This window comes from Apus apus, chromosome 3 (genome assembly GCF_020740795.1).
Source record: "Apus apus isolate bApuApu2 chromosome 3, bApuApu2.pri.cur, whole genome shotgun sequence".
Taxonomy (NCBI): Eukaryota; Metazoa; Chordata; class Aves; order Apodiformes; family Apodidae; genus Apus; species Apus apus.
Window position 1 is genome coordinate 42,255,772 of NC_067284.1, and position 25,455 is coordinate 42,281,226.

The window sequence follows — 25,455 nt, forward strand, 5'->3', positions numbered from 1 at the left end:
AGTATGCTAGGAAAAATGTTATTTTGGCTGCCTTTCCCCTTCTAAACAGATTAATGTTGGTCCTTCATTAATCTTCTTATTATGTCATCTGAAATTTTGGCTTCCGTTTTTTTGACTGTCTGTATTATCACTTTGCAACATTACTTACACATACAATTTTTTGTAGTGAAAAGTCCTTAGTAGTATATAAAGGGACAGACAAGTTACTGGCCTCCTAAATATTTTAGGAGTTGTAAACTGTATTTAAGCACCATCAAAATGTTAATGAATTTTATTCTTGCTGCTTGAGAGACATGGAATGCCAGCTGAGACTTCAAAAAAGGACAGTGGTACGCTTTTAATTCTGGCTGCACAGATTTATTGTTTGACATGAAGCTATATATAATCCCATAGAATTGCAAGTAACATTCCCAAATGAGAGATTTTGCTTTATATGGGTGTGATTTTGATGGTGAGCCTATGTACATGTCTAAATAGATACTATTTTTTTTCTTCCAATATAGATAGAAATGAGACAGATTTATGGATGCAACTTTCAAAATAGCGCATGGTTTTTACTGCCCTGTATTTTGGAGTCATAAAAAAAGATTCAAAAGACCTTCATTTTACCCTCTGAGAAGCTGTGTATGGAAGTTTAAGGGAATGTCTGTTCAGCCATAGCCTGGTTATAAAAAAACATCACATCTATTAATTTAATTACTTGTTTTTTTTTCTGCTGACAGGTTTTTACAACTTTCACTTTATAGCTTTGCAATTTTGCCTTAACTCAATGCTCCATCGCAAACCATCTACTGGTTTTGCATAGTTTCAGTGTAAGTTCTCTTTTACATAGGAAATTTTTTACAATAGAATTTGGACAGATTCACCATACCATAATGCAAAGTACAGCTGAAAGAAAGTTGAAAGCATAGGAGGGCCTAGCACGGGTAGCTAGTTTTTGTTCTTATAACAAAGACACAAAGTCTGACAGAGCAGAAGATGTGTAGCAGAAGAAAAGTTAAGAGAATTTAAATGAGAAAATGGAATTCTCACAGAGGAGAAGAAATAGTAAACTCTGAGACAAAGCACAACTAATTGAGTAGAAGTTTCCTGTTTATTTGTGCACTCATGTTGATGAAGAGTTGGTGCAAAATCTAAATTTTCAAGAGAAAATATTTATTCTGCTGTTTGTTTGTGGGATTTTTGTCCAGTTTGTTTTGGATAGTGTTGACCATAGCCTTTCCTTCCTGTGAGCTGCTGCACTTTAATTCAGGGACAATGTTGATACAAAACAGCTTTTGAAATAGCTGCTTGAAGAACAGAGTTAACTTTGCCAAAACCCATTGAAAACATAGGGTCAAACTGGCTTTTATTTTTGTCAGTTTTTATAAAAGTGTTCCAGCATCCATACAGGAATTGCATTAAATCACAGCGTTTTTGGTAAGACAACACAGAGTAACACAGCCCTGGGAATGAGAGTCAGTGAGAAGCTTAGGCTTAGACCAGACACATGTTGCAGCACCGAGTGTTCAGCAGCTGTTCTTGGAGGTGGAAACACTCTCAAAATGAATTACCTGTGAATGTGGAGCAGGGTAAGGATGAGGAGAGAAGAATGCACCTTGTTTTTTCCTCTTCATTATAAGGGAGCTGGGCAACACTTCTGTTTCAGATGGTCCTGGCTACTCAGGTGCAGCGCTTTGAGCTCTCTTCTGAGGAAAATGAGCATGTCAAAAGTCTGAAGTGGGATCCCTCTGTCCTCCCACGTTTCCCTCCACCAGCTATGCTTTTGCCTCTGTGTCCCAGCTCTTATATCACAGTGGAGAGCTCATCCTTACACCAACCTACTTGTTTCCTATATTCCTTGATCAGCTCATTAACCTACTTAGTGTCCCCCCCTTTGGATTCCTCATTGCTTTGATTTTCTGTTGCCTCGGTGAGGAAGGTGGAAAGACAGCTCTGGGAAGAGAAGTTTTGCCCAGACAGTGGGGACATCCTGCTAGGTAATGGCTCCTCTCCCCATGTGTGTAGTGAGCAGGTGAGATGGGGCTGGGCAATAAATGTTGGGGCATCTCTCATAAAGAAAGAGAAAAGCAGAACAAATGGGAAGAGACATCTACCCTGGAAGTAGGTAGTCGCTATACCACGAGAGGAAGCCAGAAAGAAAAATGCGTAAGTGCCAGATAAGGTGTCAGATATGCATGCTGCTGTGCCTTCCATCTTGACAGTGTTGCCTCTGTGCTTTAAGCTGCAGCAGGTACATATAACCTCTAAATCTGCTGCAAAGCGGGTCAGCTGGGTTAAAAAGCTTTTGAAACATTTGCTTAAAGACCACAGGTTCTTCAAAACACACAGAAAATTGTAAGCAGACAGTGGCATTAGCTCTTGGAATGAGCTCTTTTTATTTTTAAAAAGAGTGATGGTCTGTAAATGCAGATAGATTTTTTTTTTCTACTGAAGAAGGACAATGAGTATAAGAACAGATGGGCAGAGTACCCTGGTTTGTTGGTAAGAGCCTGATTCAAGCAGAGCAAAAATAGGGTTCATTGCAGACTCAGGGAGAACGGCAGTAAAATGCTACATAAAGGCCTGCCCAATCACCCCAGGGAAAAAAACTTGGCAGAAACTTTGTTCTCCTTTTATACAGTGTTTGCAAGACTCTAGACACCCTATAAGAGAGCCACGTGGTGAATTCCAAGTGGGTGAGGTAAAGCATGTGGCTCTGGGGTGAAACCCATTTGTCAGGAGCAGTGATTGTGCAGTCATCTGCATTGCCTGCTGGGTCCTCTTGCTCCAGACATTAACTTTCCTAAGATACTCAGAAAAATGAAAATCAGTCTGTTGTAAAAATATTGTCTTAAAATGTGGAATTTTCTTCCAGGCCTTTGTTATACACTGACTGCAAGCCCAGTACAAACAATAATGCATAGCTCTACAGGCTGCACTTAGTGTCCAAAACCCACTAAAAACAGGGGCTTTATACCTGTACAAAGAGAAATTTTCAGTGGGAGATGATAGTACCAAGTACCCTACAGAGGCAAAATATCAGTGATGCATTTCACTATTGTAACGAAGCACTAACAACAACTTATGTCTCAAAATGTCATGTTATTCCTTAACAAAAACACAAAAATGTGGAACCATTTGGCAATTTCAATTCTTGGCACTCTACACTTTAGCTGTAAGATTTGTCTAAAAGATTACCTGGCATCTCACTTTCAGTGGAGGTCACTACCCCGTGCCCCAGGCAGATGTCTCATGGACTAGATGACCAGGGCTTATGACTGTGACTGTCCATGGTGTTCTAGGTGCAACAGGACTCCAAAGACACTGAGATGCCTTTAGTGACAACTGGTGCCTCAAAACAATGATATACCTGCAAATGGCCTAGAAATTACATGGAAGCAAAACCTTCACTTTTTGTGTGCTGTCAGAAAACCACACACTTCTTCTATTATTACAGTCAAACCTTTTAAATGGTATTATTTTATGATAGTCTCTTGATTTATACAGGATGAGCATATGACAGCACCTTTTACATGGGATATTGTTACAACCTTCTTGTAGAAGTCATTATTCATCTCTTTTTCCTGTCAGCTCTTGATCTGGAGCCAGCAACATTAGTGGAGCATGAACCCTAGGTGCCAGGGAGGACTGCAGCCTTTTCACTGATATAGGGAAATAATTTCATTCCATCCTTTTGGAGCAAGTTTGTAACTGGGAGAGAATTTGAAGAAGAAGAAAGGGGCTTTGTGAAAAAAAATATAGAGATTAAACCAGCTAGAAGTATGCTATATTAGCAAGGTATAAACAATTAGAAAACATATTTTATCTATGGTATTTCCCTTCTGTCTACCACATCCAGGATTGTCTCTCTTTCCTCATTGGTTCCTTTCTGGCGTTCTTCAACTAGCCTGTGAATTGTGCTGTAATGCTGTTTGCTACTGCTGAAAGAATAGAGTTGGGAAGCATCTTCCCATGCCTGAAAAGCTGGCAGGGGAATAATTTCTGGTTCCTTGTTCTCAAAAAAACACTTCAGGTTTCTGTCGCTCAGCTTGGTGGCATACAGCTGGAAAATCTGCTCCAGTTGCTCCTTCTCCTTCTCCACATATACCCTCCAGAACTTCAGCTGGAGGTGACTGACTTTCGACTGGCAGCTGGCACAGCAAGTGATTAGCAGGGAGAGAAGAGCTGTGGTAACTATCACACACCAACCTAAAATCTGGGAAATGAAAAGAGATGAACTTAAGGTTAAAAAGGCCCAGGTGAAAATGCTACTTGAATCAAGAGTGTCTGACAGAGCAACCAGAGTGTGTACAGAGGGCCTGCTGCTCCTCTTGGGACCCCGCTGTGGGCATCTCATCCCAGTCTGCATTTGGTGCCTGGCATTAGTGTTAATGGGGCTTCCATAATGGGACCAAAGGGAAGCAGGAGACGTCAGGACTGAGGCTTCTCAGTAGGGCTCATTTTGATGTCTTTTTCTTAAGAACACAAAAGCTGGCTGATTTTTACAGTGGAAGGTAAAACTCTCAAGAAAGGTTGGCTTATATTAGAGTCTGGCTGCCTTCCCCTTCTGTTTCATAACAAAAGGAACTTGGATGACAACAGCTGAGGAGACATGTCCAGCATAACGGCAGTTTCTGTTCAGGGACAGATGATCTTAAATCAGAATTTAACTACATGACTGTATGAAGAAAAAGCTAAGAGAGGTCTAAATGATAAATCAAATAATATTATGGTTAAATAGTGCTATACAGAAAACAAATCAAACCTGAAAGCAGGAGTAATTTAGAGAGGATACTGATGAGAATTATTGAAAAACTATAACCATCTAGCATGCAGTGTATTGGAATTGCTCACTGAATTCTGTCACACCAAGGAAAAATAAAATATCACAATCACTAGGTAATAAATGGTTTTCTATCTCTTTAAAGTATTAAATAAAGTTGCCCAGCAAAAATTAGGATTGACACAATTCTGAATTGTGACAAATTACAAAAGCAAAAAGAGTAAGTAACTTTTGTCCCAGATAAATCAATGTTTAAAACTGTGACAATTTTTAGATGTCTTGTTTTCAGACTTCATTTTAATTTGAAAAACACAAGCAAACAACAACTGTAACTGTTTAATCATTAATTACTTAACAAGACTATACAAGATAGTCTGAAATTTAAGAAGCTTTCCCCAAATTCCTTTACCAGGAGGTTCACTGAAATCTGAGCTATTCTTGTGAACTTTCTTTCACTTTGATGAATCAGCTCTTTGTAATGGAAATAATTTTTATGCAAAAACTGGTTTAAAATTATCTTCTTGCCCAATCCTATGACAATACTCAGAGAAGAGGGCACAAGAAAGAAGAAATAGCAAGTGCATTGGCAGGTCTCTGTTGGCATTGGAATAGAGCCCAGTTCATCCTCACAGTGATTAGAAATAATTGCTGTATTTTCAAAGAACTTTGTTTTTCCTGAAATATGTTTGTCCAGCATCAATTCCAGCATCAATAAACTTTTTTTTTGGTAGCAACTTCAAAGTTCGAAATAATTATGTTAGGAACTTATTAAAGGAAAGAACTACTTCCAGGATTAGAGCAAGGGCAGCAGGTAGAAAAAGTGCTTGAAATGGTTATTGTGGGATGTTCTACTTTAGGGGGAGCAGAGGTGTGAACACGTTTTTTTCATGCCCAGTGCCATTGGCCTAGCCAATAGTTTTACCCACCTGCTCTACTGCAACGTGTAACATTTGAAAACAAAACAAAACAAAAAAACAAACCCAAACTTGTTTTTAGACAGTAGAACAAATTTCAGTGTGGAACAAATCTTCTAGGTTTCAGAGACCCAAATGAACTGGAACTGATTTCCCATGCTTTAATGGTGATGAAAGTTTTCTCATGTGGACTCTTGCACTGATGTTAAAAAAAACAACTGCAAATAAATATCTATATTTAGCTGGGGGAGTATAGAAAGTTTCTTCAGGGAAATATGTGAAACAGAGAAGCTCAACAATTATTTTTACTGGTATGGAATAATAGCTTCACCTTCTTTAATTTTTCCGTTTGCTTTGGCCTGACTGATTCCTATGGGTATTTGAGAAACTGATCTTTTTTGCATCTTTGAGAATGAACCCATGTATTCTCATGCTACAAGCCAGGTCACTGTTCTTTCTCTGTTTCCTTCACATACAGCTTAAAGTCTTAAGCACTGTTTGTTACTTCTTTCTAAAACTCTGAAATAAATTGCTTTGTGTGCAGTGCAGGATTTGCCTGCATTCCTCTCCCGTCTGCATGAGGACTTAAAACCGTCTGCTTGCAGAGGAAATGGTTCCATATGGATACAATTGTCTGACAAAAGCTTGCTGGCTCCACAGAGTGTTTTTCCTTCCTGCTGAGAATCATCTTTCCATCGTTTTCTGTAGCCTTTTTTTTTTTTTTCTTCCCCCTTTGTTTTGATTTTTTGCATCTGAATTTATTTTTGTTACAAGTGAGCAGAACTGCATCACACAAATACAGTTAAAAGTAGTATGATCTCAGCTTTGCACATTCTACTTGTTTTATTTTAGTGTTTCTTCCTTTCTTCAAGCGGGACAAAAACACACTCTCATCTGGCATGAACATAAAGAATGCAAGCAGAAACATCTTATGTAAGCTATCACAAATCTGTAAAAAATCTTATTTTTCAGTACTTTCTACTGTTAGTGACCCACGATTTGATTACAGTATCATGATGGTATAAAATAGGAGAGTGTGGTATGGATTTTTTTATAGGCCACACCCCTTTAGTGGGGTGACATTTGTTAATTCAGCCTTCTAAACAATCCAGTAGTTATGTCTCTCTAGAGAAATCTTCATTCAGGAAGAAAGCTTTAAGTTATCCAGTCTTATTGATCCTGCCGTCAGCGAGACCCCGCAGGAAGAATGGCACAGCTGAAACCAAAAGATGGATTGACTGGATTTTGTAAGGCTGCATCATGCCAAATCTTTGTTTGTGTGAAATCAATGGCTTTATCTTAGCATCTGACATCAGGATCTTCCACAGATAAATCACAGCAGCAGTACAAACTGTATAATGCCCTTGATTTTTCTTACCTGGGACTGTGCCTGAAGAGTTTGTTTCAGTTCGTCACTCTCTGAAAAGGGCATGGAGCTTTTGTCACAGGCTACCTTATGTAGCTCTTCAAAGCACTTTGCAGATTTGCTGTGGCAAACTGCATGTAAGTAGGCAGGATTTTTCAAGCCACTCATGGCACACTGATAAAAAGTCCCGTTGAGCAAAGCCACAGAAAGCCACATCACTGGGGCTACCAGAGCATTTAGAGTGATTTGTCCAAAGACGTAGAAGAAATGGCAGGTATTCCCTCTGGGGAATATTTTTCTGGGATTCACCCAGCAGCCTGTAAAGAGTTTCCAGGTATTGCTGTTCAGGAAATATCCAATAACTAGCAAAACAAAAGCTGGGGAGAAGAGAAATACCAAACCGTACCTGAAGTTTTCATTGCTGCAGGGGCATCTGAAAGCAACAAAAGAAAACACACGTTCCCCTCCCATTGTCAGCAGTGCCATAAAACTGTAACCTATAGCAGTTTTCTGGTTCATGAAGAATTTCAGGATTGTTTGGAAACCATCCATGTTTGATACGACAGAAGTAAAAGTTGAGACACGTTTCTCTTCAGCCGTAGCAGTCTGTCGTGGTGTAGCAGGGGAGAGCTCTCCAGAGGAAGAACAGCCTGCTGCTAGCCTGCCTGCCTGCGCACTGTCTAGATAACACTGTGATGTCATTGTCTGGAGAAACACGCTCACAGGGGACCCCTCCACCAGCAGAGCAGATGTTGCGCGTTTACAGTAACATTCATCCCTAGCAGACAGAAAGCAAGCAGTGCTCTATATCATCAAATAAGCTTGCAGTCTTGGCAGTCTCGTTCTTGGTGAATTGTTCTGGGTTGTTGTTGGTTTTTTTTTGTGACTGCAGATGGAGATGGGAGTAAAAGCACAGACTCACCAGTTGCTGGAGTTCTTGAGCTATGTTTATCTAAGTTGCAGGCAGTGTACTGAAGGACCTTATATAGATGCTAATGGCCCCAGGGGAGTGTAACACAACTGAATGCAGATGAGAGATAACAGTGAAACCACTTTGTGTAGGGTTGTAAATGTAGGAAGATCAAAGACAGAATAAGCAGCCTTTTGATGTACTTCCGTGGAGTATCACATATGTGGTGGTGCAGAACCCTCCCTATCCTGCACTGGGTCTCATAGTGATGTCAACACCAGCCAACATTGTCTTTGCTTTAGTTACAAGGGCAGTGGGCCCAACATTGTTCTTTCTTCAATGGCAAGTGCAGTAGGCTGAGACAATCCAGCACTTTCTGACCTTACCTACTGGAGCACTGAGTTGAAACAATTGGTAACCTTCTTGTCCTGGTGCAAATGCAGGGAGTTGGGACAATTAGGCAGTCCCTAACTGCACCTGGAACTCCTGTTTCCTGGGAAAAGTATTTGAAACCCCTCCTGCTTGGATCACAAGCCCTCTCTGAAAGTTGCCTGACTTGAATTGTGGCCATAATGGAAAAATACTGACCAAAGTCAATAATCTTGTCACCTTATCATCATAAAATGAGGCCCTTTGCAGCTCTCTGGGATTGCAGTAGACTGCTACCCTGTGTTCTAAAGAAGGACGTTGGTCTACCCAATGGAAAAGGGTGAGTAGCTCACTGCTTCCCATTTTGTGGCAAAAAGATTGAATTACAGTAATCTACTATAATTCAATCTTGTTGAGATCAATCAAAAGTATATTTCACTGCAACTTCTTTTCGTGCAATTCAAACATCATTATGGGCCAAACTTTAATCACATCTTAAAATGGATTAACCTCTGTATCTGTGTGTGGATGTTTATATGTAAGCAATTTAGTTTAGAAACTTTGTTAAATCTTTAATTGAACCACTGTGTAGGATTCTAACAAATTGTTGATTATTGATTAATTAAGAGTTGCTATTAATTAAGTATTGCTAAGAAATCATATAACCTAATTTCATTTTTTGTTATAATAGTGTCAGTCAGTGTCATATTGCCACTATTCCAAATCATGCCAGACCCATTATGTGTTAAAACACTACACTGAAATCCCTACACCTAAACCCTTTAGACATAAACTGTTGACCAGGTCTGGGACTAGGAGTGGGTACTGCCACATCTAGACTCCTCTGAGAAGTTTAGAAAGCAGAGGGCTCCATTCTGAATCTCATGACTCAACAGGAGGGCCTTCGTCATTCTTTTCCCTGATCCCTGTGCAAATCACTGCAACTCAATTCTGATTCAATCTCCTCTATCCCTGTGTAAATAATTTTCTCCAATCTCTGTATAAATAACTCCAATCCAATTCCAACCCCTACATGTTCCTTGCACATAGTGAGTAATAAAATGAACCTTGCTATCAAACTCTGTTAACTTGCTCTTCTAAAAATCTGAATTAAAATCACCTTTCCCTGATGTCTTTGTTGGTGATTCTTGGAGCAACGTTAAGACCTTACACTCCTGACTGTGACAAAATAGCTCCAGTTTTATGTCTCTGGCTCAAGCTATCACAGAAAAGATAAATCTAGCTTGATATCCAGCCTGTCTTGCTCTTCCCCCATTTTCCTGGGGTAAGCTGGTCTACAGATGCTAAAGTTTGTGCTCCGGTTTGCACACAAAAGATTGAAGCAGCAGGGTCTCATCCTTTTGCAGGTTGCTTTCAAGATGTACCTTGGGATTACTCCTAGTGTGAGCTGCAGTAGTGCCACAGGAAATGTATTTTCCTTAATCCTGGACAAAAACCCACTAGTGGACTTCGTAGAGGAGCTGCCAGCAGAACGAGCATCACTTTGCTACTGTAACCTCCTCTGTGGGGTGATTCGGGGTGCCTTGGAAATGGTAAGGGAGTGACGTCTGTTTTCTCTGTTCCTTGTTAATATACAGAGGCACAAGAAAGCAAATACACTTGCTCATATAAATGAATGAAATCTAGTAGTGTTTAATATCTCTCTCAGATTAAATGTCTATATGTAAATAAAAGAGGGCCAGACTGGTAGAGAAGCACACAGGTTGGCCCACCTCCACACTGTTCCTGCTTGGTTCTTTAGTGGCTGCCTCAGGTGCAAAATCCAGGCTGGACTGGGGAGCCAGCTAACATGTAATGCGGAGAGCCAGGGGGGATGTGCTGGACTCCTCTGCTGCTCCATGAGCCTGTCATACTTTGCTGCATAGCTGTAACCAGTAACAGCCATCCCTGATTTTTTCCACATACATGAAGATAAATGATATTCTGAGGTTACCACAACACTTGCTGAAAGGGAGAGCAAAGTTTGGATAAGTATAATGTTAAAGCCAAAGCATCACAAGTGTAACAGATGGCATTCTAAATTTTGTTCTGAAATTTAAGACTTTTAGAAAATAATACAAATTCACTGAATTGTAGACCTCCTGTGGCATTTTCTGGAAGATAACTTTTGGGCTGCTTTACGTTTTGGTCAATATCTAATTTGTCTTTTTTTTTTTTTTCAAGAAAACAAAAGCTGTACAAGTATTATGTATGTACGTCTGTCTCAGAATTGTGGTGTGTAATATAGAGTAATTAACAAAAATATTATATCGTAAGTAATAGTATGTAATTTGAAATTTTATGATCACAAAATCATCAAGTACACAATTTAAGTTGTCAGAAGAAAGCAAAGCACTGGAACAAAGGGTAAGGTATTATACAAATTCCAGTCTATGTAAACTTCCTTTTTACTAGCTTAGCTGGGAAAGATACTTTAAAAGAATCTAGAACTGTTTCTTATGAAACATGAGAAAGGGGGTCCCCTTGTGGTAAGAGAGAAAGAAAAAGTTCATTATACTGGAGGAGGGAAAAAAAAAAAGGGCATTTCTTTGCTTAACTGATCAGACCTGATTCTTTCTAGGTTCACTTAGCAGCAGAAGTTACCTTCCTCCAGGACAGGCTGAAGGGTGATGCTGTGACAGAAATAGGAATTACGTTTTTAAGGAAGGCTGAAGACAGAAAGCACAAAAGAAATAAATGAAATAAATATTGGGAGGAACCATTGCTGAGGGATATTTTTCATCTTTTGTTTCTGAAGAAAACATGCAGGAAGACATGGCTTCCCTGAGGCAGCTGCTCCAGTCATACATTTGAAAGGTGAAGAGAGCTGGGCAGCAAACAGGATGGGTATAGCAGTGGGAGAGAAATGTTAATCTCCAGGACACGGATATCAATATAAGAGATGAAAATGACCTGCTCTTCCTCCTCACATAACCATGCTTTTGAGCTCAATGGAAGTTTTATCTCAGTATTTAGTGCATGCTGGGTACGATATATTTATTCAGGCACTGCCTGTTTTCAGCTAAATATGACCAACCACCTTTTCCACTTTTGTTTGTTGGTAATGGTTCAAAGTATGGTTGCTAAGAGATGCTTTATTTCCCTGGCTAGGAAAGCATTTCATGGTTAGGAAAAATGAATTAATTTGCTGTGGCTGCTGTATCCAGTGTCTCCGTGTCAGGTGCCTGTTTTAATGCACGATGGTTTGTCATTCACTGTCCTCCATGCTGGTCATCCTGCTCCCTTTGAAACCAGAGAGGGATGCAGGATCGCTGAGGGTGGGAGCTGGTTCCCTATGTCTCTTTCAGGCCCCAAATGCTGGCACACCTCTTTAGCCTTACGTGTTTGTCAGGCTGCAGCACTCTAAAAACTGCAGCAAATGCTTGTGTTGCTTCAAGCTATGGGACTTTTCATGTCAGTTTTCTCTTCAAGAGCACTGATCTTATGACCACGCTGAACAAAGCATAGTGTATTTAGTGTTTAGTCACTGTGGATCTGTACTTCACCTAAGGAAACTTGAATAAAAATTCAGAGATTGCCACACAACTGGTTTGCTGGTCATTGTGTCTGTTTTACCTGACCTTTGTAACTGGCTATTGGACGTCTTCCACTTGGCAGCAGACTTCTGGTACCACAATGTGACTCAGAAGTACAGAAAAAGCAGCCTTGTGGAAACCTGATTTATATGAAAGGTTTAATGTTGTGTAACACAAGATATCTGGGTACGAGTGGGACAAAAACCCAGGTCCCAAATCCTAGCACAATACCCTACCAACAAAACCAGTTCACCCTCTTCTCACCAGTGCACTCCTTTTAAACTGAAGTACAAATCCTCAGTTCAGTGAAGCCCAGGGTTTACTCTGATTTTATCCCTGAGATTTGATACCTTCATCCGCTACCTTTCCCTTAGTCCTTTTACCTCTTAGTCTTGCTAAGTGAGGGAAACCTCTTTCCTTGGGAACAGCAGGATTCACTCCCACCAGAGCTGTATAATCCTCATTATAATCTTGCTCTCTTCATTTGTCTTAACAGTGATGTACAGTGGTGGTATGGTGTAAGTGTAATGGAGCTTTTTCACTGTTATTACATAAAGCTGCTGAGCACATAGGGCTAAAATGGCTGGAATCTTTTTGCTCATCTATTCAAGCTGGTAAGTCCTTCTGATGGACTCCTATGCTATGCACAAGTAGCTCCAAAATGCTAATAACTTCCTAGATGTTGAAAGATACAGTCCCTGCCTTCAGAAACTAATTGATTGAAAGTAAATATTTTATTGTAGAATTTGCTCTAAGCTCCCCTAAAAGCTATAAAGTCAAGTGAGAGTTAATAAACTAAGCTGAATTTCTGATAAAAATTTCCATTCCTTTTTGTCTCTTTGATACTGCCAGGTATGAAGGTTTGGTATTGTCACTCCAGCTGCCATATGCTCTTAGGGTGTTTCTTAAGAATTTGATGCAGTACGTGCTGACATCTTTGGAGATGCTTATTATTTCACATGTGACACTCTTAATGAAGGACAACATATCGAAACTCCTGTCATGACAGACATATTTATTGAGATGTACTTAAGCAAAAGTAATAAAGTGTATTTAAAAACAAATCTGCTGAGGGTTACACCTATCAGCTTTTACATACAGTTTGCTTAGATTTCAATAAGAGCACAGAATAAGGCTCTCAATACGAGTAGGGTTAAAGGCCTGCTGGTGTTACAAAGGTTTTGTTTCATTAAAACCCTGATTCATTTGTGCCTGCTTCATCCACAAATGCTAAAACAGGCGGAATCAGATCTCCGTGCTCAAACTGGATGCTCTTGCCTCTGTCTGTGTTAATGTACTTGTGTATCGTGCCGTAATACTGCTCTTGTGGATTGAACGTATATAAGAATGAAATCTTCTGCCAGTCTTCATTGCTGGGAGTCTGAAACGGTGCTGGCTCTGTGGCTTCAAAAAAGCACTTAATATTAATTTCTGCCAGCCTAGCTGCATGCTCTTTAGCCTTGATCTCAAAGACCTCCAGTTCCTTTTTTGTGTAAATTTGCCAGAACTTGAGCTGAAGATAGCTGATCGGGGAGTGACAGCGGATGCAACATGTTGCGATCAGTACCACGGTTGTGATGCTGGCTATCAGGAACCACCCTATGAGCTTAGAAAAGAGAGAGATGAATTAATGGTGTTTTGCATGGTCACATGTAGGAGCTTAACGCTGTAAGCGAAGAAACCCTGGAATGCCTGACATAGTCCGCTTGTTGTGGAAGGACAGGTTCCCATGCACACAGTTCAGTCAGCCTTACAGAGCTTCTGCACCCCTGAGCTGATCTTGTTGGATTGAGGATAAATACCAAGAAAAGATAAGGTTCTTTCCTCTTTCCAGTTATATACACCTTTCTTTAAACACAAGTTACTGGTCAGCAGTTTCTGCAGCTATGGTCAGATTTACAGTACAGAGGGTGCACACTCATCCTGTCCACGTCTGGTGCTGTGAACCAGACCTGCTGATTGATTTATTTGCTCTTGGAAAGTACCTCCTTTCCCTGATGTCTGAGCCTGCAAAAAATAGCCAGTCACCACAACATACAGAAAAAATTGTTCTGTATGTTTTGTAGGCAGGACATGGATTTGACTATTTAATATGGGAATTCATTCTTGTTTTACAAACGATTTTAACTTTCCTGGAGAAGTCTCAGAGGCCTCACCTATAACGGGTGTCCTAGAAGATGCTGGTACCTCCAGTACCCAGTGGTACTGAGCTGGAAACTCCAGGCAGAGATGATGTCAGTGTCCCCTTTCACCTCAGGCCGATTTTTTATTATTTTTTTTTTCCAAGTGAAAAACATTGAGTGCTAACAAATGTTTGTTTTATTTTTGGTTTGTGTCATTCTTGGTTCTTAATTTTGTTGACAGTAGAGATGTTAAAATATATTAAAATTATGGTCATTGCTCTCACTCCTTTTCTGTTTTTGTTATATTAGTTTGTTGTTTTAGATTTCATTGCAATATCAGTAAGTCAGTCTTCCTTGATTTTGCTCCTTTCTTATCCTCTCTGAATTCAATGGTATGGAGTTTGCCTCTTTTCAGCCTTTTTCTAGGAGTAGAAGCTTTCCTGAGAAAAAGTGATAAAACCTTATTTTTCTACTGGAGTTAAGATGCTGACCAAACAAAACTGGAAATAAAACTGGAGTGCTGCCAAGATTTGAGGGCTTCACTTCAAGCAAAAACATCCACTCACAAGTGCAATTTTTTTGATCATGCAGTTTGCCTTCAGCACAAGGACACTTTAACAAGACAGATACATATTTTAACTATTGTTCTAGAATACAAGAGTGAAATTATTAATAGGCTCAAGGGTTGAGATTTGTGATGAAACTTGTCCTTATTTGTTTCACTTGCCTTTTCTCTGCTGTAAGGAGACAACAGATTCCTTTCTGTTTGAGATCTCAGCTTTCCCTCAGCTAGTGCATGCTTACAGAAATTGGAGTATTTACAGGGCTAGAAGTAGAAAAAGAGAACTTGCACAATGCCTAAGTGAAATGAGAAGAAAACTTGCTGTGGAAAGTCTTGGTCTCCAGGCTGGTTCCCTGCTGCCTCATGGAGTTAATGATGGCAAACTAGACCACATATGTATGCAAAGCAAAACAAATGTTTTTAAAAAATTAAAATTGATAAAGGTGTGATTAAGCTAAAGGACATTTAATCAGAACATCTATTACATGGTATAAATGCTACTGCTACTATTCAGTATAACTATTATTTACTAAATCAAAAGTTCAAAGCTAGCTTGATGAGCAATTATTTATACATATTAATGTTACCTACCCATGTTGATGTAGCTCTTTCACTCAGCCTTCAGGAATAATCTTGGGGGATATTCCCACTCAAAGGAGGAATCCCAAACACTCCTATGGGGATGGAGGCAAGAATCTCTCCCGCTCAAGGATGGGACAAGGCTTTAATAGCATAAAGTGATTGGCTGCCAGTCGTTTGTTGCTAAACCAAACCTTCTAGCTCAACAAAACTCTGTTTAGCTTCACCATTCTTGTGTTCCTTTTGGGACCAACTGGTTTCACCTCCTACCCTGTGATATTTATTCTGGGGGTTGCTGAAGCACGCTAATCTCTAGTGTTTTTCAACACTAAGGACAGCAGGACCTCCCATCGTGCCTGGTACGTTTCCATCAGAAACCTCATACAAGAAGGGCAAGGTTCTCCGTTCACCTCCACCTAGGCAGAGTGTTCTGCTACAGCTGCCCAGCTTTGAAGGAGGTTTCATAAATAGCAGTGCCAAACAATTGGCATGCAAAACCAGAAAACAGCACAAATATATCCACTTACTACTTTCCTCTTAGTGTTTTGGGGTTTTTTTGCTAATCATGTACTTTTGGTAATTATATAGTGTGAGAGAAGGACTGTTTACAGTCCTCAGCAGGCAACACCATACACTGAGCAGTCAGGGTTGAAGCCATAGAGTGAAAAGAAGAGCTGTGAGGCTTTACCTGGGACTGTGCCTGGAGGCTGAGGTATTCATCTGGTAGGTTCTTCGATAGTGTCTTGTTCTTCAATAATGTGTTGTCGCAGGGTATTTTGACCAGCAGATTGTTACAGTCTGGTCCTTTACCTTTACACATGAATTTCTGTATCAGGCTGTTCCCGCTGGCTGCACACTCATAGAAGCTGGCGCTGAGCAGGGCCACCGCGATCCAGGTGAAAGGGGCCACCAAAGCTCTGGCTGTCACCGGCCCTAGCACACAGCAGCAGCGAATGCAGGTTCCCTGGAGGTTGCAGCTGCAGTCCTTTGTTGAAGGGCAGCTGCCAGTCAGCAGGCGCCATGTCCTGGCATTCATCATGTAGCCAAGAAGAAAGAGGATTAAGGCAGGTACTAGGATGAAAACGGAGCCATACAGCACGTTACTAGAATTGCAGGGACACTTGAACACCACAGAGGAGAAGATCTGCTCGCTGGCAGCTGTCAGCAGGGACACAAGGCTGTAACCCAGAACAATCTGGTAGCGGATGCAGAAATCTAGCACTCTACGTAACTTATCCATTTTCTGCCTCCTCTTATTTCAAGGAATCTCAGTCAGAAAAGCAAAACAGAAGGACAAGTGTTCTGAAGCTGTTACAGCCTAGAACTTACTAGCCTACAGCAGAACTTCCACTTTCTGTCAGTGGTGGTGATGCAGTGAGGCACAAAAGCAGTTCTCATCAGCGGAAATAGAAAAGCACAGGCTCACTGCCCAATGTTAAGGTTGACCGGAGACCACTGTGGAAACCCACACTAGTAATCAAGATCAAAACAGGAAAGATCTATCTTTTAATTTTTATTTTATTTTTTCAGTTAAAACAGTATGTATTTGCCCTTACATGCTTAGCATGGCTTAAACCTCCTCATCTTTTTAATGAAGCTTTTGAATGAGGCAAGAGATTCAAAGTGAATAAAATGTGAGAAAATCACCCAGAACTGTGTACAGTTTTTTTAATCCTGCCTCATTACTAGCAATACAATATGGCTTACCCACTTATGTAAGAAAATTCAACTATAATGTTAATTTTTCAAGCTAATTGAGTAAGATTTTTTAAGTAGTTAGAGCAAATTAGCCAGTGCATGCCCTGAGGGAGCTCAGCTAGGCTCCTAGCTAGGGTTTGTCTTGGCTAAATCTAGATTAGGTGAATTGTCGCTCAGAATTAAGGAATTTTTTGTTGCTTGCTCATAGCCATGCAGCTGAAGCTCTTTGAGGCGATTTAGGCAGTGAACAGTGCAGTAGTTTGCTGTCATCGTGTGCTTGGTGACACCCAGATGTGCAGCCAGCAGGGTACTGGTGGTCGCTGTCATCTTCTCTGCCGCAACCACTTGTCCTTTGCAACAGCAATATTAATTAAGCATAATTAGATTATGAATGCTATGATTTATACTGCACTGACTCTTCCTGGGCATATCACATCGCAGAGGTTAACCACAAAGCCAGAACTTCACCCCGGGCTCAGGGAAACATTGCCTGCAGCTGGGCCAGACTGATTTTGGTATTGGCTACCTCGGGTGAGACTGCAAGGCTTGATGCTGCTTGTATCACTCTATGCCCTATCCACAGCTGGAGGAACCAAGCACAGTGGAAATTCAATGGCTTCTTAAAACCCTGTGAGAACTTAAATTGCTTTCAATGAACCTTGGGGTCATTTAAACCTTCCAAAGGGTCCTTAGAACTCTTTCAGCAGCTGAGTAGATAGTACAGAGGCATCAGAGTAGACAGTGCTGGTGCAGGTAGCCACTGGGCTTGCACCAGACAAGCCAGGCTCAGCACTGAGCTGCCACTGCAGAGGAAAACATGTCAAAACTGCAATGCTTGCCTTGGTCTGGAGGAGACTTTGCTTTGTTATTATGCAGAAGTAAAATATAAAGATATAACTGCAAAAAGGATGTAAAACTAGCAAGAGTGACTCAAACCAAAAGCCAAGTCAGGTCACCTCTTGGTTATAGTGGATAGCTGAGAAGGAGCACAGGGTGCACCCACACCCTGTGACTCTGCATTTCAGAGATTTCCATTGCATCTAACATCTGTTGAGTCAAATCTTCTGTAAATTTGTCTGAAACCAGAAGTCACTAAGTTGGAAAAAAGTCTTGGCAGATGTCGGGATGGCAGTAAATAACAGAAGCAAGGTGAAATCATGGCACCTCATTACAGAGACAGGGACACGGGCTGCCTCTGAGAACCACTGGTTTAACAATCATAGACTCACCAAAGTGTTTTGGTTGGACCTTTTAAGATTATCAAGTCTAACCAGTAACACACACTGCCAAGTCCACCACTGAATCACATCCCTAAGTGCCACATTTACATGTCTTCGAAATGCCTCCAGGGATGGCGACTCCACCACTTCCCTGGACAGCCTGCTCAGTGCCTGCCAACCCTTTCAGTAAAGAAATTTTCACTAATATCCAATCTAAACCTTCCCTGGTGCTATTTGAGGCCATTTCCACTTCTTACTTGGGAGAAGAACCCAACCCCCACCTCACTACAACCTCCTTTCAGGTCGCTGTAGAGGGCAATTAAGGTCTCCCCTCAGACTCCTTTTCTCCAGACTAAATAACCCCAGTTGCCTCAGCTGCTCCTCATACGACTTGCTCTCCAGACCCTTCACCAGCTTCATTGCCCTTTTGTGGACACACTCCAGCACTTCAGTGTCCTTATAACAAGGGCCCCAAAACTGTACACAGGATTTGAGGTGCCTCAACAGTACTGAGTACAGTGTGACAATCACTCCCTTAATGCTGCGACAAGAGGACCTAACATCAGCAGCAGCTCCCTGGAGCAGATCATGACCACAAAAGGCAAGTACAGCCAAGAAACTTCCCTCCTTTGTTTTTTGAGCCCAATTTTAGCAACATTTTCTTCATCTGCAATAAAGTACGGTTTCTGCAACAAGCTTCCAGGAAATGGAGAGGGGAGCTCTTTGCACGAAAAGATTAACCCTCCCCTCCAAGCAAACACGGTTCTTTCCCGTAAATGCTGGGAGAGGAAGGAAAGACCGCCCTGGCTGGAAGGCGGGAAGAGGAGCTGTGCCAGGAATCCAGGGGACACAGCCCTGGCCCGGGCCAGCTCTGCCTGCAGCCAGCCCAAGGATGCGTGGGGGCTGGCGAGGGTCCCGGGGTGGGGCTGGCGAGGGTCCCAGGGAGCCAGGGGAAGGTCTGGTAGGGGTCCCAGCGTGGGAAGCTGAGGAGCAGGGCAGTGCAAAGCACTGAGGCCTGGCTACTGTCAGAGTCCTCATCCTCACCTCAGAGCATCGCTCTCCCAGGGAGGCTCTTTCTTGCCCTCTAAATTAACACCTGTGTTACTGCAACAGCTATATAGCATTAACTGGAGAGTGTTCAGAAAAACAGATTTCTGTTCAAGAACCCAGAATTCCAATTCAGTGGTTGATTTGCAGTCCGAGGGAGATTATTTGCATTTGATTTCATTTACTTTCATTTGATTTCATGCCGTTCGAGTGGGGTGAAAACAATGCCAGAATTAAAAATATAGTAATTTTTATAATAAAGTGATCAATTTTTGTTATTTGAAACACATTTTTCTTTTCAAATACACTTTATTAAAATCAAGGGGTCAGTTGAAAACAAATCGACTTGTTTAATATTGTATCAAGTTTCTCCTTCATGTTTTAATTTCTGTCCTTTAATTTACAGCTGAATGGACTTCATTTTTGAGATGGAAAGAGCTGTAGTCCAGTTCTGTGACTGTAGTAAAGGCCTAACACTGGTCTTCAATACAGCATGTGAGTGTATGTGGCTTTGCCAATACATACTAAGTAGGCCTTGTTTTAGTCATGTTAGTAAGTCCTTACAATACGTTGTGGGTTTTTCGTTTTGTTTAGTTTCATTTTTTTTCTGGGATATTTGCTGTTCTGAATAGCAAAAGACTGGTTTTATTTTTCTATAAATTATTCTCTTTCTAGCTGCTTCAACTAATGCCCGTCCTGTTCCAAATTCCTGTCATTAATCTTATCAAGCTCAACTTCCTCTTTGCATTCTTGATCTTAAGTCTTGTACATCCACAGATGCAGTGGAGCATTGCAAAAGAGCACCTCAGCACTGGTTTTCTTTTTATTAGAACTAGACTTGCAGAATGAAAGAGTTGTAAGCTGCATTTCTCAGTGCCCCATTCAGAAAGATGTATGGAAGTGTCTTTATTCTAGGAAAATGTTTGTAATGCCTTTTATCTCGTTCCAGATCAAATTAATGCTTGACTAGGGGGGATCTTGCTCATGAAAAGATCTTGCACCTACCCTCCAGGTGGACTGACCTCCCCTAGAGGCCCATTACCTCAGTTTGTGAAATTGAGGAAGTTATTCTGACTTTACGGTTGAACCAGTCTTCTTACATGTTTGTGAAGTGTCACACAGCTCAGTGGCACCACATAAATCATTAATAGTACTAATACCTAGCAGAGCAGCAGGCTGAGAAGTAGCACTGTGACTGGGCATGTACAGCTTACAAGCATTTGTGTACATTATACTGCTATTTTAAGGCATTACATTTATTAGCTCCTTTTTGGCTGAAAACAAGTTTTAGTGGGTAGGAAGGAACCAGGTTTGTAAAAGCAAGTGTAGCTCTGAAGGAGGCTCTGACAGGTAAGCTCTGGCACAGTCACTGAAGCCACTGCACTAATTTTCTCTTGCTATTATTTACTGCTGCTCTTTTAATACCACAGGTCCACTACAGGTCTAACTTCTGGATGGGAAGGGTACTGTAACCAAGCACAAGTGTTCTACAGCAATGAGCAGTGTGAGGGCTTTCCATACTAACATACAATCTATGTGTGCCACAAATAAGTCTGTGTGATTCTTAAAGTGTTGGCTGTGGATTAAGTGAAAAATATTTGCTGGGTTTATAAGAAAATATTTTTCTAGGATTAGAAAAGTAAAAGTTGTCAGGTTTAATGATGAAATTAAGGAACCTTTGTGTGGCAGATTATAGAGTTAACTCATTTGTAATCAGGTAAATCACCCTGGGTAGTCAAGTAGTCAGTTCTAAGCAAACAAAAGCTCAGTCTTTGTCATTTACTATGGAAAATGAAATGCCATGAAATTAAGCATGTTAAACTCAAAATATTCTATACTCTTACAAACTTTTGTATTCCATGTGTCCTTACATTCTTCAGCTTATGCCATCACATTTTGCTGTCTTGGACTTGCTGAATAGTTGAGATTTTATTCTGTTTCGCTCCTTCTGTGTGGGTGGCCTAATGCTGTCTGACATTATGCTACAGAATGGGCTCTGCAGTTTTTAGTTCACTAAATCCTTCTTCCTCTTTTAAACTTTAACTGATTAACCAGTTCTTTATTTCATTGTAGTATGCTCCTTTCCCCCATCTCCAGCTTCACATCTTGGGCTACTTTCCTGCCTAAATTTTGTTACTTAAAGAATTTTTTTCTAATGGGAGGGTTGTGCAAGAGCCAAGAATCTGTCCCTTTCAAAACTGTCCAAATGCTGCTGTCTTAGTCAAGCTTGTAAGTTCACAGCCTTCTCTAGGCAAAATGAGGTGAGCAAGTTATGAATGAAAAAAAAGAAACCTAATGAATTTTCCTGTGTAGGGATGTCAGTCATTTCTTCTCAGTAAGTTTAGAAGACAGGCAAATGAATCATCAATGTAGAAGGAACTGCTCAAAAATGTTAATACTCCTACCAGTGAAAAGAAATGTATGGCAACAGCTACTTCTAACATAGTCTTGAGAGAACTTCACCAGGAAGTACTACTTTGCTAAAGGAAATTGTGGTGGACTAGACCTCTCCCACCAAACAGCCTACGTGATATACCAGAGATAGCATATAATTAAAATTTCCCTCTGCCGAATGAACATTCATCCTGCTCTTCATACAGCAATGATGGTCACAAGGGAGTTCTAGAAATGGTCTCAGTCTCCTGTCACTGAGTTTTGTTTAGAGAATTGAAAAATTTCTAGCTTCTGGTTGTCATCCTCTGTTGCTCATACAGTTTTTCTAATCAATCTCATACCTTGCCTGCAGAATACCCAAGCTGTTTCAGCTTACCACAGATGTGTGAGCTGTGTCAGACTCCATGGTAGCTATGTCTGGCTTGTATTAAAGGCTGACCTCTGTTACACTCAACAGTGCTTGCGTGTGCTCTCTCAGTTCCTGCCTTTTATATGCAGCTTGTCCTGCCATTTGGGAGAATCTACAACATTGTAACTGGCAGAGGAAATATATATACATATGTGTGCATTTTATTTATTTATTTATTTATTTATTTATTTTTAAATATTAGATATTATTCAAAATTAAAGAATGATAGATGGGGCATAAGGAGAAAGCATTCCCAGTTGCCTGTATTTTATGTTAGCAATAACTTCCCAAGTCTCTGGATCTGCCCCAGTTTATTCTGTAATGCTCAAATACTCCATCATCCTTATTTTATTTGCAAGGCTTTTGCAGCTGAAAGTATTTTATAGCATTATTGAGCATCTTCTATATTCCTCTACCTTACATAAAGGTGGAGTTACTTAAGCGTCCTCCCGGGGGCTCTTATGCTAGCAATATGCAGTTGGGTCTCCCAGAGGAAATGTCACGAGGCTGACAAGACTGTGTTTTACTGGAGTTTACCATTTCTGCTATCAGAGCCACATCCTCCACACAGCCTCCTGGAGTAATGTCCTACAGAACCTTGGGTCCTATGAGGTAGAGTAAAATACATGATGTTTTAATGCTAATCCATTGCACACTGTTCACCAATCATAGGGGAAGTGGGATGTTATCATTGCCAATGGGTCAATCACAGTCACCTTCATTACTTAAAAAACTTAATAAATGAAATAATACAATTACTTTACTTGATTAAAATAAGGGTTTTACCATATAAAAAGACAAGCATGAGGTAAATTAATATAGTTCTAGACTATAATTATCCATTAAGAATTTCTGTAACTGCTTTAGCAGCTTTACTAGGTCATGAAGCAACTTGCCCTTCCTTACCATGTCCTGCAGTTCAGCTCCTCATCCTAGAGGGTTGTCCTGTTCCTTAGGGAGAAAAAGAAATGCATATGCCGATCACCTACTGTCTCCTGCCACAGGCAGAATTCAACAAGCTTACTCTCACAGCAGTGTGGCAGTCTAGGGAAGTTTCTGTGCCACATCCTCCTCAAGTTTTCTTTGTGTGCATTTCTAGTGGGCAAATCCAAGGGGCTTGTCTTCCCTGAAATCCCTAGCTTCCTGTGTTGCAACCTTAATGAGGACAAAGTGGAAACCAGGGATTTCATACTCATGATTTTAGAATCCTTCCACCTTGTAGATTGCCTTCCAGCTGGTTATAGGTATGTAGCTAGACAGTAAGTAATGTTTGGAGTGAAAATGCTTACTGGTGAAAAAATGCATGTTATTGTTTTGGGGAAAGTCATAAATTGATATATCCTTTTGTTCACGGCAGCACAGCCCTGGGACTTGGTGGGAGACAACTTTCCTCTTGATTGTCCACCGTCAGTTAGAAGTGAAACCAGTAAAATCGCTGGTGGTTTTTGGACACAAGTCAAAGGGGAAAAATGCTGCAATATCATGCTAAATGTCTTGCATAGCAATACATTTCAAATGCCAAGCAACTTTCCTCTGATTCCCTAAACTTCTGGAAAATCACCATACATGCTATGAATGCTATTTTCTTTTATCAGCCTGAGGCACTTGGCAGGAAAGGTAGCATCTGGGGGAAATGCTACATGTGCATTTAGCTGAAGGAATGGCTAAATAAACTGGGATAAAACGGCAAACAGCACTGGGAGCTTATTTCCTCACAGAGACACATGCCTGTGCCACAGCTCACTGCTCACAGCAGGCTTTTGTATGAGCAGAAGCAAGTGCCCATTGCCTTGGTTGCAATGCTCAGCTTCACTGCTGCAGTGGGATACACTGCATGTGTCACAGAGGATGTACACACTGGACCCTGTCCTGTGAAATGACTGAACGTGATATAACTCATGTGTAGCAGGCTTGACATATGTCAACCTTTCTGTGTGTGTGCTGTGCACATGAACATCAGTTTGATGCTGCGTGCCCATGTGTTAGAGATTCTAAAGAAAAAGTGAAGCTGGGAGTGGGCTGTCACCACCATGACAAGTCATGGAGACCTTGCTGGACCGGTGTCTTTCTTGAGGGTCTCTTATACACAGAGCAGGCTACCAGCTAGACAAATGGTAGTCACAGCCCATTCATCATGGCTGTCTATTCTAGGGACCCCACCCTGCTTTTCCTTTTTGTGACTGGTGAATTATTTGCAGCCCAGATGGATGGGCAGTTAGATGCTGAGCTGAAGAACTCTGAAGTCCCAGCTCACCTTATGCTACAAGACAAAGCTTACAAGAGTACAAATGAGAAGAACATAGTTTTCACAGCATCACTCAGACCCAGGGGGACTATTGGGATCCCACCATTTTACTTTCAGTATAACCAGGATTCCCACAGTAACTCTCATTGTGTTAGAGGCATTCTTGTGGAGGCCATGGACACATAAAGGCATGAGAACAGCATCCCTCCTCCTGCTTTTTTCTGCTGCTTGGAATTTAACTGAGAACGAATTTGTGGGATTTAACTGCATAGTTCTATTACCACAAGAACATCACTACCACAGTGCATGCTTTACATTGTTCTCTTGCTATTTTTATTAATATGAATTAAAGCAGAGAAGATATGGCCTTGTGGCCTATGGATTCATGTGCTCCTTAGTATCTCATGGCCACTGCAGTCACGTTCAGTTTCACTGAAAACTGAAGATGAAATCTAAATTCTCATGAAATTACTAGTTTTTCTGTTGCGTTAAATGGTTGCTGCCACTATGCAGTGTAGAGTAGCAACCAAGGCAAGTCCAAATTTCAATCAGTCACCCAACTCTATTAGTTGTTATCAGGAGAAAAACTGATGCCAACTTTGAGGAAGACCCAATACTAATCCTGTTTTTCAGAGTATATTTTAGAATGCACTTACATATTTTGTAGTTGGGTCCAGTTCTCCTGCCTGCCTCAAGCAAACAACTGCTATGTTCTTTCTTTGAAAGACTCCAGGGCTTACTCTCTGAAGTGCTTTGACATTATTTATTGCAAGGTTGAACCCATTCAGAAAGCAGTCTGTGTGCTGAAGACAGTATAGACATATCCAGCACTGGATCATGTAGGCCTCCTGCTGCACAGTGCTCCTGGAGTCAACTGCCAGGAAAGCGCAGAAAATAACATATTGGCTTCATTAGCTGGGTCTGACTGAGCAGCTTGAAGTTATCCTCCTGAATTTTAACAGAAGAACCAGAGCAAAGGGATGAAAGTTAGACAAAAGTATGTTTGATCCCAGCTAAGACTTCTGCAGACCAAATAAATGTGAATGTAATGTCCCACTGTAGAAATACAGCTATTTTCCAAACACTATATGCTTTCAAACACGGAGAAAAAACCTTTTCGTCAGTGGAAAATACACAGGCCAACAGAAGAATGTGATGTATTTCAGACATACAATCCTTCAGAATAAGCTTTGATCTTACAAGTTTTAAGAAATGAGGTAATGTGCTCCATTCTCTTTGCTTCCTTTAGTCATAATAATGTGTATAACATACATAGCCAATTTTTAGCTGGACTCAAAGTATTACGAAAGGTAAGAGC

The 25,455-nt window shown here is 40.9% G+C and overlaps 3 protein-coding genes across 8 annotated transcripts in view; 1 reads left to right on the forward strand and 2 right to left on the reverse strand.

Moving 5' to 3' along the window:
• Positions 1-11,870, forward strand: part of TRAPPC3L (trafficking protein particle complex subunit 3L) — a 29,964-nt gene extending 18,094 nt beyond the window's left edge. For all 6 annotated transcript variants that reach the window (XM_051613068.1, XM_051613069.1, XM_051613063.1 and 3 more), the window contains 2 exons: positions 9,692-9,877; positions 10,906-11,870. In XM_051613068.1, the coding sequence (XP_051469028.1) occupies positions 9,692-9,877; positions 10,906-11,025 (306 nt within the window). In that variant the 3' untranslated portion in view covers positions 11,026-11,870. The remainder of the gene's footprint in view (positions 1-9,691; positions 9,878-10,905) is intronic.
• CALHM5 (calcium homeostasis modulator family member 5) lies at positions 1,341-7,750 on the reverse strand. Its single transcript, XM_051613060.1, has 2 exons — positions 7,058-7,750; positions 1,341-4,198 (listed from the first exon to the last, which is right to left on the reverse strand). Exons 1-2 carry the CDS (start codon positions 7,745-7,747, stop codon positions 3,809-3,811), a joined length of 1,080 nt encoding a protein of 359 aa, XP_051469020.1. The 5' UTR covers positions 7,748-7,750; the 3' UTR covers positions 1,341-3,808.
• A 985-nt stretch (positions 11,871-12,855) lies between the features above and the next one.
• CALHM6 (calcium homeostasis modulator family member 6) lies at positions 12,856-16,481 on the reverse strand. The gene is made up of 2 exons (XM_051613061.1): positions 15,813-16,481; positions 12,856-13,466 (listed from the first exon to the last, which is right to left on the reverse strand). The coding sequence occupies exons 1-2, from the start codon at positions 16,362-16,364 to the stop codon at positions 13,050-13,052; spliced, it is 969 nt and encodes a 322-aa protein (XP_051469021.1). The 5' UTR covers positions 16,365-16,481; the 3' UTR covers positions 12,856-13,049.
• Positions 16,482-25,455: the final 8,974 nt, after the last annotated feature.

Excerpts from the sequence above, each read along its gene's own strand:
- CALHM6 (XM_051613061.1), bottom strand. The coding sequence starts at position 16,364 with ATGGATAAGTTACGTAGAGTGCTAGATTTCTGCATCCGCTACCAGATT. Across the intron at positions 13,467-15,812 it reads GCCTCCAGGCACAGTCCCAG|CTCATAGGGTGGTTCCTGAT; the intron begins GTAAAGCCTCAC and ends CTCTTTTCTAAG.
- CALHM5 (XM_051613060.1), bottom strand. The coding sequence starts at position 7,747 with ATGACATCACAGTGTTATCTAGACAGTGCGCAGGCAGGCAGGCTAGCA. Across the intron at positions 4,199-7,057 it reads CTCTTCAGGCACAGTCCCAG|ATTTTAGGTTGGTGTGTGAT; the intron begins GTAAGAAAAATC and ends TTCATTTCCCAG.